Source organism: Plecotus auritus (assembly GCF_963455305.1).
Source record: "Plecotus auritus genome assembly, chromosome: 7".
Taxonomy (NCBI): Eukaryota; Metazoa; Chordata; class Mammalia; order Chiroptera; family Vespertilionidae; genus Plecotus; species Plecotus auritus.
The window spans coordinates 132739804-132754937 of NC_137774.1; the positions used below are offsets into that span (position 1 = coordinate 132739804).

Below are 15134 nucleotides of genomic sequence, written 5' to 3' on the forward strand. Positions count from 1 at the left end.
TGGAGGTCAGTGCACATCATAGCAACTGGTTGTTCTGCCACTCAGTCGATTTGCATATTAGCCTTTTATTATATAGGATTATACTAGAGGCCCGGTGCACGAAATTTGTGCACTGAGGCGGGGAGGAGTTCCCTCAGCCCAGATTGCAAGAGGGTACAGGCCAGGCTGAGGGGACCCCACTGGTGCATGATCAGAGCCAGGGAGGGACGTGGGAAGTTGGCCAGCCAGAGAGGGACCACAGCAGGGCTCCAGGGTGTGTCCGGCCTGTCTCACTCAGTCCCAATTGGCTGTACCCCAGCAGCAAGCTAACCTACTGGTCAGAGCATCTGCCCCCTGGTAGTCAGTGCATGTCATAGCGAGCAGTTGAGTAGCCTTAGCATATCATTAGCATATTACACTTTGATTGGTTGAATGGCCAACCGGACGACTAGACACTTTTTTTTTTTTTTTATTAAGGTATTATATGTGTACATATCTTACCATTGCCCCCCCACCCCACTCCCATACATGCCTCGCCCCCCAATGTTTTGCATCTGTTGGTTACTCTTACATACATGCATATAAGTCCTTCAGTTGATCTCTTATTTCCCCCACCTCTCCCTAACCTTACTGCTGTAATTTGACAGTCTGTTTGATGCTTTACTGCCTCTGTATCTATCTTTTTGTTCATCAGTTTATAATGTTTTTCATTATCCCCAAATGAGTGAGATCATGTGGTATTTTTCTTTCATTGACTGGCCGGACGACTAGACACTTAGCATATTAGGCTTTTATTATATAGGATTGTATTATACTAGAGGCCTGGTGCATGAAAATTCATGCACTGGAGAGGGGAAGGTTCCTTAAGCCTGGCCTGCCCCCTCTCACAGTCCAGGAACCCTCAGGGGTGGGAGGCAACCCGGCAATCAGGGGAAGGCAATGCCCCATCACACCTCTGCTGCTGCTACTGCTGGCAGTGCAAGCCTCGGCCAGCCCTGGTTACCTGAGCCTCGGCCAGCCCTGGGCGGCTGGGCAGCCACCATCCGAGGCTCGCCTGCACCTTGGGCAAGCCCTGGGCAGCTAGGCGGCTGGGGGGCTGAGGGGACTGGGGGACTCCGGAGGCAGGCGCGTGGAGCGGCCAGGCCCACCTGGAGCCGGGCCCGGCCTTGATGGGTGCCTGCCGCCCCAGCGGGGCTGAGGGGGCTGGGTGCTACCATCTTGTGACTGTGGTCGCCGCCATCTTTGAGGGCGTGGCAGTCAATCAGCATATTCCCTCCTTATTGGCTGTGGGCGCTGCCATCTTTTGCGACAGCATGAGGGTCAATTAGCATATTCCCTCTTTATTAGTAGGATTGTATTGTATTGTATCATATCACATCATGGTTGGCGGTGGCCGGCCAGGTACTCCCTCCCTTCCCCCAGCCGCCTGCCGCTACCGCCACCGGGGCCTCTCCCCCTTCCCCCGCCCGGCCCCGCCCACTGGTTGAACTCTCGGAAGAACTCCCAGTCGAGGGGGCAATTTGCATACTATGCTTTTATTATATAGGATTATATTATAAAGCGTTATTGTATAAGCCCCTGAGCCTTGCCAGTGAAAAACAAAATTGAAGGTCTTTTTTAACATTTTATTTAGGAAACAGGCAAAGATAATTTGAAAGGTTTAGCATATGCACATACTATGTATGTGTCTTGTTTTTATAGCTATTTATAGTATGAAGTGAATTGTAGGCCTTATATAAAGTATAGTCTACCCTGGATATAATTTTTTTTTTAACGAAGTTCTATTTTGACTAAGTTTATTTAAACCTAGTCTCTTCAGGACTTTATACCTATATATTAATCTCTGGTTTTAACTTATTGGGGTTTTAGTTAACATAGTTTTCTTTTTAATGGCAGGTATCACTTAAAAACAAAAAAAAACCAACTTTTATTTTTAATTTCAGGTGGTACTACTTAAATAGCAAAGTTCATATTTGGTCAGTTTTTAAGAAAACATTTTTCATTGGCCTAAGAATAAAGATTCCTTTAACCACAGCATAGACAGTTATGTTTACTGTTTCAAGTGTGAGTACTAGTAATAATTTCATTCCAACTTCAAACACTTGGAATGTACATGTTTGTAAAATGGTTTCTGTCCCTTATTGAGACAGAGTTGGCAATCAGACCTAGATTGGGTGTTCAAAATTGAAGACTGTGTTAGACAAAAAATAAACTACCACTGATGGTAATACTACAGAAATCTTTGTTATATAGCCTCTCAAAATATTTTAAAACTCCAGACAACCTCAGTAGGTTCCCAGGTTACAGCCTGAAAGAGGTCACAGCCATCCTGTTACTGGCAATAAAATGACTTGTCAGCTGGGGGAGGTTGTGGGCAGATAGCTGTTATCTGATGCTAGGTTGGTAGTTGGGTGCCCTCATCACACCTCCAGAGAGAGTGATCAATTATTTGTACATTATCTCTGTTCAGCAGCTGCCAAGTAAACTGAAAAATGAATCTAAGTTGCCCTGGTGAGTGTTGCTCAGTGGTTAGAACGTCAGCCCAAGCACCAAAGGGTTGGGGGTTTGATTCCAGTCAAGGACACATACCTGGGTTGCAGGTTTGACCCCTGGCCCGTGCGGGAGACAACCAATCGATGTGTCTCTCTCACATTGATGTTCCTTTCTTTCTCTCTCTTACCCCCTTTCTCCATTCCACTCTCTCTGAAAATAAATGGAAAAAAAGATCTTTGAGTGAGGATTAACAGCAACAACAACAAGAGTCTAAGGGTACTTTGTAATATTTGAATAGTGCTGAAAAAGAGCAAGGCTCTTGCAAGGTCCTGACCTGAAGAACCCTTTAGCTTTGAGCTGGAATCGGGGGGTCCTGTTTGCAGGGTGTGAGGTGGGAGACGTGTGCTTTGAAATAGCCACAGTCTAGTCTGAGTTGAGTTGTACTATAGAGTAGAAGTTCCCAGTGATAGGCCTTTACTCTTTAAGCTACCTGAATTTTCCCCAAATGAGTGAGTCTGAGTTACAACAGGTTTTTCTGATTTAACTGTGGTTACTTTGTTTTTCCTTTGCAAGTTCTGGATGCACATGGGAAGAACATCACGATCTGTGTGCCTGGCTTTGGTCAGGACCTGTACAGAGACGAGAACTTGGTTACTGGACTGGGTACCACTCTCTTGTTTGCGTGCATCTTATATTCATGGTAAGTTTTAGGATTACCTGAGCTCATCTTCACAGACTTTTAATGTGCAGGAGAAGAATTTAAATAAGTTTTAGCAGCTGCGAGACAGCAAAACAAATACCTTCTGAGGAAGAAGGAGAATAGAAATAATAGGTGTTTGGACTTCATTTGTCTTATATTTATAGGGGATAAATAAAACAAGTATGTGATACATTGCAACCCTTTAAAAGACGATTGAATATTACTTGCTAAAGCATTATTGGACGGCAAGTGAACACAAAGTGAGGTATGCGCCAGGATGTTTGGGGAACTTTCTAATCCAAGGGAAATGCCATTTGTTCTTCTGTTGATGCAAAATACAAAGCACTAAGTACACGGTCATTTTGTGCCTTGTCTAGGAAAGACAGGAAGTACCCCCCTTTTCTTTTTATGCTAAAACCCACAATGCCATTAAGGAGTCCAGAGCTCTCCAAAAGTAGGTGTGATACATAAGCAGGCTGCATTTCACATGCTTATGGTGAGGTTTATTATACCTTTAAAATGTTTAAAAGATTGCTAGAGAGAGAAAAGTAAGGGATGCAAATGGTTCGTTTCTTATTCTGGATAGATATTTCACTGATAATTACGTTCCCCTTTGACAGTAACCTTTTCATGTTTAGGTTTTACTTCTGTGTTCTATTGTTTCAGTATATAAATATTTCAAGTTGTCCTGGGCACATTGTAATCTTCCTTAGGCTGAAATGAAATGATGCTGATGGTGATACCTTGTAGAAATAAAACATCTTTCTGGGCAAGTTGGCATTTTCTCTTATAGCTTCTAACACCCCCTAATGGTCGAAAGGGACCAAGTACTTGCTTGTGTTGCAGGTGGTTGTGACATTGATGCTCACTCTGTCTTTGACATGGTGACAGATTCTCCTCATTGCACCAGGAGGGACCATGGTGTTAGTACACACAGACCCAGGGAAAAGCCCCAAGACTGAAACTCAGCCTCTGTAAACAGAGGGCAGAGAAAGAGGCTAGCCACTCCAGTCTGGTAATTAACAGAATTTTTTGAGGAAAACGTACGTACGAGGCATGTCGTGGGTGGTTGCAGGACCAAAGAGATCCCCGTGCCTCTTGGCAGGTGCCAAAGAATTACATAGGGTGTAAAGGGGGATGGTGCTCCAACACTGCCAGGCACGGAAATGACTTTACGTGCTCGACCAGGTCAGGACAGCAACCTGTTCCAGGACCAGCACATAGCAGGAGCCAAGGGAGGCTGCTGAGTTACGAAGATGAACATTAATTATTATCAGACATTCTCTAAGGGGGGTTTGCAGAAAGCAACCTCTGTTCTGGCCCAGGTCTAGCTTGCGGAACAGACAGTGGCTGTCACGGAACAGCCTCTCCTGGTGACCGGTTTCTGGCCTTTTGTTTTTAATGATGCCATGATTGTTCACTGAGTACTACTGTATAAACAGAAATAGATAGGATTCGGGCCCAAGTCAATGAATGTTTTCAGAAAAAGCCATAAAGGCACCCAAGTTTTGAATCCTGATTCTCAGCTCTTCCTTTTTTTGAGCAAGCCTTTTCTTCCTGAGTCTGTTATTGTTGGGCTTCTGGGGAAAATGGCAGCAACATGGCTAATTTCATTGGTCTCTCAAATTTTTTTTCTGAATTGGCATATTAAAAATACTGGTAAGTCAAGCGAGGATAAAGTAGGTTACTAAACTATAAATATAGAGTATTCCATTTTAAAAATAAAATATAGTTGTGTTTATGTATACAGGAAAAAATCAGGAAGGAAAGGAACCAAATTTGTAATAGTGGTGACTTTTTTTTTTTTTTTAAGTAATCCTCATCCGAAGATATATATTTTTTCCCATTGCTTTTTCAGAGAGTGGAAGGTGCAGAGAGAGGGAGAGAGAGATGGCACTGGGGACAAACCTGCAACCCAGGTATGTGCCCTTGACTAGAATTGAACCCACAGCCCTTCCTTGTGCGGGCTGACGTTCTACCACTGAACCACACTGGCCAGGGCTGTGATTTATTTTTATTCTTGTTCTTACAGAAAAAAAAACAACAACTGTGAAAAACTTTGAAAGATTAAAATCATGTTTTTGTGGGTTGCTAGATACCTAAAAAAATGTTTGTCCCTTAGATAAGGCAGGGCTTGGATTTGCTTTAAACCTATCAATGGACAGATGGCAAAAATTCTACTTAGTGTGCTGATAGAATTGCCACAAATGGTGTCATTTTGCAGCATGGAATTTTTACCCTATCAGATTTTCACCGCCACCCTTGAATGAGTGATGCGAAATAAAACATCACTTCCTCCAGACCTCAGAGGCACCACAGTGGTGGTTGGTAGTCCCCAAAAGATAACAATGTTCAAAGCTGACAGCTGCTACTTAAAGTCTGTCTAAATGCCAGTAGCAAACGTTAATCGAATGCTAGTAATTAAACTGCAAAACCATAGTGCCGGATGGAAGAGGAGGTGGGAAACAGCAGCCACACACCCAGCGGAGAGCAGGGTACCAGGTGGCGCCCAGCGTGTGTGTGTAACCCACTGTGGGGAGCTCCACAGCGCGGGGTGGGCGTGTGGTGGTGGTGGTGGGGGGTGATGAATGTTTGCTCAGTATCCACTGCAGCTCCATGAGGTCAGGCCTAGTAAGTAGGGCGGTGAATAAAGGGAATTCCTGCCGGGGTGGGAGGCGGTCCATCAGGAGGTTTTCAAATCACGGCTTCTAGAGTTTATGTTTTCCTCCCAGACTCAGAGGAATGAAAGTTTGGAAGATTTACAAAAAGAGATTGGGTGGAAACTGTCATTTGAACATGATTGCAGGAATTTCTAGAATTCTTGATAGAATCTATAGGAAGCTGAAAGACTAGGTAGTGTGTCTGCACATTAATGGGAGACGAAATCCCCCTTTGACTTTCAATGGAAGTCCAGGATTGCTGGGGCTGACTTTTCCATAAGGTCATAGAAGGCTCCCTGTGCTATCTTCTTACCTATTTGTGTATAGGAGCCCCCCTACACACGCGCCGCCCCCCCCCCCCCCCCCACACACACACACACGCCACTTTAGGGGGCTCTCATGATGACCTCCATCCTCAGTTCCTGGTTCTCTGCTCCAAGTCCTGCTGCTGACACACTCACTGTGTGTATGTTTTGCTCTTTTGTGGTCTCAGCTTGGAAGAAGGGCTTGGCCCAAACTCACTCCCTGGCTCTCTGACTGAGGCCACTCTTTCTCTAGACCCCCTTCTGCTGCCTCCAGGCATCACTGTGATGAGGAAGTGTCACAGCTTGGACCCCATGCAGGAGCGCCCCAATGGCTCATTCTATAGGCTGGTCCCCCCACACCCTCTTCGGCCTGGCTCCTTGTGACAGGCCCTTGCTTCCCCCAACTATTTCTTAATTCCTTCCTTGGCCTCTGGATTTTGAGAGTATTCTCCTGTTGGTTTCAGGTTCAAGCTGTCAGACTGTATAGGATTCAGGAGTCAATCAAGTTCAATCCCCTCACTGTACCTAAAAGAAAATGGGTATGGAGCCTATTCCTATAGCTCTGCACCCCCAATTTCAGGACACCTCTCCTTGAATCTCTTTTGCTGGGCTATTTGGAGAGACAGGTCAAAATGTTTTCCCTTGTGTTGGCTTGGAGTAAGATCCATTCTTCACTCTGGTAGAAAGATAAGCTAGATGACTGACATAATTATATTATCAGGAGGCACTTGTGTTGTGAAACATTACCCAGCTACTTCAAATTCCTAGACAGCTTACACAAGAAAGAATTTTATTTTCTCTTAAGCATAACAAAAACTGAATATAAAATTATAAAAGCTAAGAAAGAATCTTTATTAAATTTCCAACTGGCTAGTTCAAAATGGGACATTCACAGCCATGTTGCATACAGTATGAACACAGGTACAAGGTTGGTAAGTTGGCATTAGAGAGATTGGCTTAAAAAGAGAAAAACTGGTAAATCAAGGAGGGCTATCTATTCTTGTGTGTTCTGGGCCTGATACTCTGCTATAAGAGAAAGGGAGGGTGTGTATCTTATTTTGGGAATCTTCCACTTTCCAGCCAGCCAGCTAGAAATTCTCATGTTCTGCACCGGGACCTGCTGAGGCCTGCCCCACGCTCCCCTAGGACTCTGGTCTCCTTTGGGAGCTGTGCGTCACCATTTCCACAGCAGCGGGAACGTAACGGAATTCACCACACAAAGGCTGGGAATGGCCATGGGACCTCTCAAAGGCCTGCCCTGCAAATTTGTGAGGGAATCAGAATCTGTGGTCTCCCATAGGGAAGTCTGCACATGGTTTTGGAGGTTTTCTGTAATCTGGGGGCATTTGGCCGATGCTAGAAGCACCTGTGTTTGAATCACTGTCACTGTGGGCAGGCAGTGGTTCCCGGGCAAAGGTACAGAGAGGCATCTTATCTTTTCGGTTGTCACGATGACTGTACGCCACGGCTGGCTTTTTGTGATGGGGACCAGGCACAGCGGCCATGTTGCTGTATAGTGGACATTCTCTGTATATGGGAAAGCATTGTCCCAACCAAATACTGTTAGTCTCCTGCGCCCCCCACAGGAAGGCCTGGTTAACACCACTCACATTTTAGGTCTAGAAGACGAGATTATGGATAATCTGGGAATTATTTTACAACAGTTTGTCTCGCGCTGACCAAACAGATGGGTCAATAACAGCCAGAATGCAGACAGTAAGAATTTTCTGTGTTTTTTAAGAGCTTGTAAAAGCAATATTTTCTTAATAATCCCAAGAAGAGTGTTTTGTGGGGAAAGGCCACGACTGAATAAAGACCTTATTTTACAGTAGCATCTACTTGTAGAAGTCACACATCACAATGAACTGAATATAGGTACTTCAAGAAGGATAAAAACTTCTCCTTTCAGTGCTGATGGTGGAAGTGAAGCCGCAAAAGTGCCAGAATCAAAGCTTTGTTTTTCTGAAACCATCTATTGCAAAGAATTTATAAAATGAATATATATTCTACTCTCCTTAAAGTATATCATCTTTTAGATGAAAATTCCAGATACTGACCTCTTCCTAAAATTGAAAGTTATATTTATCCCCATGGAAACTGTATACTATTTTAAATCAATTCATAGGCACAAGATATAGCACACTTAAATGCAGGAGCAAGGTGTATATTTCTTGGGTGCACAGCCAGTGGAATGTTTCTGTCATTCCTCTACCCAGGCTCAGAGTCAGGAAGTGGGAGTGGAGTGCGCCTCAGTTAGCATCCATCTGTTCAAAGCAGAAATGAAAGTGATGCTATTGGTCTTCAGTGGACCACAAAAGAAGCAATAGCTTGGATCCCAGAGGACCTCTTTATGACTAAAGCTTTTTATTGTTTACTAGAAGCCCAGTGCATGAATTTGTGCACATTGAAAGGAAATTAATTAGAAGAAATATTTTAGAGGAGGGACTGCAGGAGGTTGGCTCCAGGGCATGTCTGGCCCATCTCGCCCAGTCCCCATCGGGGCTGATCAGGGCCGGCTGGCTGGGGAGGGACCGCGGGAGGGCTCCAGGGTGTGCCCAGTTTCACCCAGTCCCAATCGGCCAGACCCCAGCAGCAAGCTAACCTACTGGTCAGAGCATCTGCCCCCTGGTGGTCAGTGCGCATTATAGCGACTGGTCAAGTGGTTGACCAAATGGTCGACCAATCGGTCAGACACTTAGCATATTAGGCTTTTATATATATAGATTTGCATCTCATTGACCTCTTCTCTCCTTGGGAAAGAGGATGAGAATGAGCAGAGAAGACAGTGTTTCCTCATGAGATTTATTTGGTTGAAAAGAATCTGCTAATTTCTGCCTCTCTACTAGGCAACACTCCCCAATCTGTCACCCTCCCACACACATACCACTCCACCTGCCTCCGGTTAACACTGAAGCTGCATTGAGGGCAGGGATTTCACTGAGTCCCCAGTGCTTAGAATAGGGCCTGACACATGGCAGGCCTTCAGTAAATATTTGCTAAGCAAATTTATACAGTTAGATGGAACCCTAAGTATAGTTTGCTTAAAATGTTCCCCCCTTTTTCACTAGGGAAAATAAATACTTTTTTCACTCCTGTAAGTCAAATTTTATAACATTTTACCTCTCAAGGTATGGGGAAAATGGCAAGAAGATTTTTTTTTTAAATCACACCCACAGCTAGTTAGTCTATATCGAATTTCTAAACAGAAAACCTTGTTCTGCCGTAGGCTGATTGCCACAGTAAGTAATTGTGACCTTCGTTTTTCATGCCCTGGATTTTTATTGCCATCTCTGGGTTCCTCCGTTGCTTTTGATCCCTTCTAAGTGAGAATGGTCAAAGGGAGGAGAATGATAAAAGTGAAATCAGAAAATTGTTTTGAAAATTAAGGGAAGAGAGGCAAAAACCAAGATAATGGGACCAAAAGACATCTTATTTCTTTACAAACTTCACTTTGCACAAAATGATCTAATGCAATTCACGTAAACAACATTGGCTATAGAATCGGTCAGCCAGTTTTGGAATACAGTGGATATTTAAACAGACTACGTTTATCGAAGCAGGGAGGACTGTGGGTGTAGTGAGTCTCTCATTGGACATTGGCCAGGCGGCCTGCCCTTCCTCTGATGGGACATAGCACGTCCAGGTGCTCTGCTGACCTTTCTGTTTGTTTCCTAGCTTGACCTCGACAACGAGATCGAGTTCTGATGCTCTGCAGGGGCGCTATGCAGCGCCCGAACTGGAAGTAAGTTCCTTTCCTTTTCCTGTCCTGCTTTTCTCAGAAGACCCACTTCCCAGGAAGGCTTTTCATGTTTATTTGTCTCTTTATTGATCTGCATTCCATGATCCCAAGAATACAATTTTTGTTCGTAAAGAAATATCCTATATACACTATGGGATTAAAATCCTTGATTTTCCTTCAACAAGATTGGCCTCTTGTGTGGCGTCCTGCTGCCCACCTCCCGCCAGAGACCTGGGGGGCTTTGTCAAGCTGTTCTTTGTTCTTCTGTCATAATGGAATGTGTGTGGTTTTCTACAATTTCTAGTCCATTCCTCTGTTTCATACCTGCCTGTGCCCTCCATACAAAGCACAACTGTGAGGCTATGTAATAGCTGTTCCAAAGGAGGAGAGAAGGATGGAGAAGGGGAGGAACCAGCATCTGATGTATGGCACAGGGCTGAGCATTGCCTGTACATTAGCTTATTTAAGGGGGTCAGTTCCATCAGGTGGGCATTTCACTGGGTAAAGAATTGTGAGCAATAGGTGTCCAAAGAATTATACTGGTCGGCTGATGCCAGTGGTCAGCAGAATGTATTTTATTACAATGGAACATCCAGGGTTTAAAAAGGCCTAACCACATGGAGGCAGCCAGGAAAAAACTCAGCCCTGACCCCAAGATGGAAAGAATGGAAAGTCCAGTGATAGCTAAGACTTGTGGCACTTGCTATGTATGTTCCAGGCCCTGTTCTAGGCGCTACATATGTCATTTCATTTTATCCTCATAAAAACCCAGTGAGGGTTTTCTCTCCATTTTGCAAAGTCATTTAAACTTTTGATTTGCCAGCATGTAACCATGAGCCTGTGTTCCTAATCACTGATACCCAAGAGCTCAGCTGCTGCTCCTGGCCTACCTGGGCCGGGAACCCTGCCTGGCATTCCGCCCTGGCTGCATCCTAATAGCTTTCCCTGGATTTAAGAGCCCTGGCTTATCTGATGGGCGCTTCCTTCTGCAGCTGTGTCTCTGGGGATGGTCTCTCCGGCACCTGACCTGGAGAGAGGGAACCATTGTGAAGGCTTGTCAGTCAGCCAGCATCATTCCCCAGCTCTTTCTGTCACTTAAAAAGGAGACTGAATAAGAGAATGAATGAGGAGACTGAATGAGAGAATGGTCTCTGGAAGGCAGGCGTTTGTTCTTACCACTGACTGGGTGACCACCTGCTGGGATGGTACCTTATGGTTTCAATATCCCTATTGTGCACAGAGTTAATGTGCAAAGAACAGCGAGTCTCTACGTACGATTTGAGAGAGGATGTTTTTCTTTTTCCAAGGAAAAAGTCCAGTGTTTCCTTCGGAAGTGGAGAGCATGCAGGGTGGGAGTGGGTTTGCTTTCCTTGCATCACGTTTCACAGGGTGCTCCTTTGAAAGAGGGTTAGTTTCTTGTGGTAACTTAAAGCTTCTGAAGAACTGAGATCCCAGCACACCATGTCTTGGGCCTCCTGAATGAATTAGTGAGTCTTGGACTGTGTCACTTGATGCAAGATTCTGTCAAGGCCAGTCCCTCTATTACAAGTTCCCTTGATGTAGGAGGGAAACAGGGACGTGGCCTTGAGGTGGATAAATGGGGTGAAGGCCTAGGCTCCCAAGTCCGTGTCCTTGGCTCTCTGTTCTTTGTAGTAAAAATATTATCAGCCAGAGTGTCCAGGACCCAGCGCTTCCCAGACCTCTTTGGTACTTGTGTTTCTTATTTGTTTATTAGCACACTTCTGAAATCATGTATTTATTTTTCATAACCTGATATTTTTAAAATTAAGTTTATTATGTTGAGTAAGTTAGAAACGTGGTACGAAATTTGAACGATACCAAAGGCTCTTCAAAGGGAAGTATCCCGCCCATCCCTGTCCCCGGCACCTCTGTGCCATTCGAGCAGCCTGATTTTTACAGGAGGTGCTTCCAGATCCCTTAGCATTGCCATCTCTGATTCTCTTGGCTCCACCACCTCCTAGATATCACATGCTTCTGGTTGCCTCTTGTGAGCCATGGGCCTTGGAGTTCCCATCCCGCACTCATGTCCCAGCTCCTATCGCTAAGCGAGTTGCCTGACCTCAGTTTCCTCAACTGTACGTGGGATAATAATCCCAGCCTCAGAGGTTGGAGAGGGTTTAATGAAGTAATGAGTAGAGCAAAGCACCAGGAGTGAGCTCCATGAGAGTGGGACCTTGTCTCGTTCACTTTATGTCTCAGGTTGAGTTTTTCAGAAGCAGCTGCCCAGGCAGTTTGATGAGCAGGGTATTTATTAGTGAAAGGAAAGTGAGAAAAGAAAGGGAAGAGGCAGAGGGGTCAGAGGTCGATGTTGAAGGGCACTGCAGGCCGGACAAATCTTTGCTGACCCCCAAAGCGTGCTCCAAGGAAGATGTGGCCCATCGGGCCTGTCCCCCAGGGCTCAGTGGTTGCTCCCTTTCACCCCTGCTGTGGGCATTCATTCCTGTGGTTTGTCCAGGAAGGGCTTGCCCTTGGGCAGGGTGACTCTGCTGCTGGGCAAAGCCTGGGAGCTGCAGTCTAGAGACTGTCGGCTCACAGCAGGCGCAGTAACTGAGAGTGCTGCTTTGAAGGCAGCTCCCCTCAGCCCATGTATTTCCCACCACCAGCACCCAGAGCATCGGGAAGAGCAGGTGCTTAATTAAAACCTCCCGGCCCTCACCGGTGTGGCTTAGTGGATAGAGCATCGGCCTGCGGACTGAAAGGTCCTAGGTTCGATTCCGGTCAAGGGCATGTACCTTGGTTGCAGGCACATCCCCAGCAGGAGGTGTGCAGGAAGCAGCTGATCGATGTTTCTCTCTCATCAATGTTTCTGACTCTGTCCCTCTCCCTTCCTCTCTGTGAAAAATCAATTAAAAAAATAAAACCTCCCGAAGGGGTGAAGTGTGCAGTTCCGGGCCTGGGATAGAATTCAGACGGGGACGGCTTGGCACGCAGTGGCCTTTAGTGCTTTACTGATGTGGGGAGCAGAGAGCACGTCACCTGACTATTGGTTTTGCTCTCTCAGGTAGCTCGGTGTTGCTTTTGCTTCGGTCCCTACGGAGAAGGTGAGTAGAGAACTTTCCCTCTATGCACCTGTGTGGCCCTGCAGACCTGTAGCTCTAGTGTGTAGGCATTTGGGATTCACGTACAAATAACTGAATGGTAAGGGGAGACTGTTTCACAAAGCCAGTTTATCGTGTGCATGCTTTTCACATTCTCCCCAAAGGGTTGTGAGGTTTTCTTGGTTTGTTTCGTTATTTTGGCAGGCAAGAAATCAGTCTAATATTTTGGCTCACATTTAAGTTATACAGGGAGATTTAGAGAAGCAGAAAGTACATTTTTTAAAGGAATGAAAATTTGGAAAATACCAAGAGTCCTGGCACCATGATTTGGACCATTTCTTTTCCTCAACTTAACTTTTCTTCTTGAATTGGAGGATCCCGGGGGCTTGAGAACTCCTGGTCTACTCTCTCTCACTTTCTTCTGAGCTTATAATAAGTTTTGTGTTTTTAATGGCTTTCCCCCTGCTCTATTAAGTAGGGCAGCTGAGTTGGTTAGTGCATGGTCCCTACTAGTATATGCCAAGGTTGTGGGTTCAATCCCTGGTCAGGGCACATACAAAAATCAACCAGTGAGTGCATAAATAAGTAGAACAATGAATTGATGTTTCTCTCTCTCTCTCTCTCTGTCTCCTCTCCTCTCTCTCTCTCTCTCTCTCTCTCTCTCTCTCTCTCTCTCTCTCTCTCGCAAATCAATAAAAATAAATAAACTTGACTTGATACCTCAATAAGATTTAAAATAAATAAGTAAAATGAGTGGGATGTTAGACACCTCATCCTGTTCAGGAAGGTTCTGGGGTAGGTGGGGGTTTGTGCTTTTGGCATAGATGAAAGTTGCCTTAAGGTACAAGTGGCTTTTGGTACCTTTCCTACAGAACAGCCCCTGGGTTGAAACAAGTGTGTCTTTGCTAAAGCGGTCAGTGTGCGAGTGTTCACTCATTGAGCTGGTGCTGGCTTTGTGGTTCACAGACACGGAAGATCCACAGAACATGAAAGAGGGGCCGGGCGTCATTTATGACGAGAAGAGAAGCACCGTCTACAGCTATTCCTATTTCCACGGAGTCTTCTTTTTGGCTTCCCTCTATGTGATGATGACCGTCACCAACTGGTTCAAGTGAGTGGCCCGCCTTGGTAGGGGTTTTAGAAGGGGCAGTCTTTATCAAAGCAAGGTGAGTCCTGTTCCTTAGGGTGCTGAGGCACAGAGCAGATCTCCAGAGTCAGCTAAGTAGTTTTCCAAGTCAAGCTGTGCTCACCTCTACAGAAACAGTTCAAGTTTAGTCTAGTGGCATACTTTTAACCCTGGGACTTGCCAAGGCTTACTGTGACTTAAAAAAGAAAAAAAAAAAGAAAAGGAAGGTTAACTGCATATGGGTAGTCTTGAAGAGCATAGTAATGGTAATGGAGGAAGCATTTGGAATTCTTAAGTAATCATCTGCTTTTTAAAAATTGTATTAAATTTATTGGGGTGACATTGGGTAATAAGATTATAGTTTTCAAGTGTACAGTTCCATAATACAGCACCTGTATACATTATCTGCATTGTGTACTCATCCCTTTTCTACTTTGTATTTTGTCCTTTTTTTCTTCACACTTTCATTACAAAAGTTGAAAACAGCTTTTAAAAAAACTAATATGGAAATATAAAAAGTAACAGTGACTCCCTCCCCCAACCACTGCTAACAATATGGCATATATTCGTTTTCTATGCATTTACAACTTTTTAAACATAAATATGATTACACATATTACCCCCACTTTGAGGTTTTTTCTTTTGTTTGTTTTTTATTAACTTGGCAGTATATGATACAGATTCTTTTTGCATTATTCTTTAATCCAAAGTTTATGTTGGATACGAATGTGATATAAATTAGGATATACATAGGCTAGACATTTAGGCTCATTGTGCTTTCTTTTTTATTCATTCATTCCACACACATTTGGGTGTCTCCTACGGGCCACACTATTCTAGGTGGCAGGGCTTACATTCTAATGGGGGAGACCGTGAACCTAACCAGATACAGTGTGTCAGATCGTGGTGAGTTTTGGGGTGAAAAAGGAAATGAGGAAGAGGAATGAGGAGTACCTTATGGGGTTTAGGGTGATGGCTTCAAACAGAGTGATAGGGGATTCTTCCCAAACATCTTCCTGAGGGAGAAGATAGGGAGGGAGCTTCTGATGCTTCCCCGTGATCCTTTGAAAATT

General features: G+C 44.8%; 1 protein-coding gene across 1 annotated transcript in view; it reads left to right on the plus strand.

Annotated features, from left to right (window-relative positions):
* SERINC5 (serine incorporator 5) overlaps positions 1-15134 on the plus strand; it is a 101487-nt gene that overhangs the window by 85215 nt on the left and 1138 nt on the right. The window contains exons 8-11 of the mRNA XM_080680193.1: positions 3046-3172; positions 9813-9879; positions 12899-12938; positions 13902-14046. Coding sequence (XP_080536319.1) covers positions 3046-3172; positions 9813-9879; positions 12899-12938; positions 13902-14046 — 379 coding nt within the window. The remainder of the gene's footprint in view (positions 1-3045; positions 3173-9812; positions 9880-12898; positions 12939-13901; positions 14047-15134) is intronic.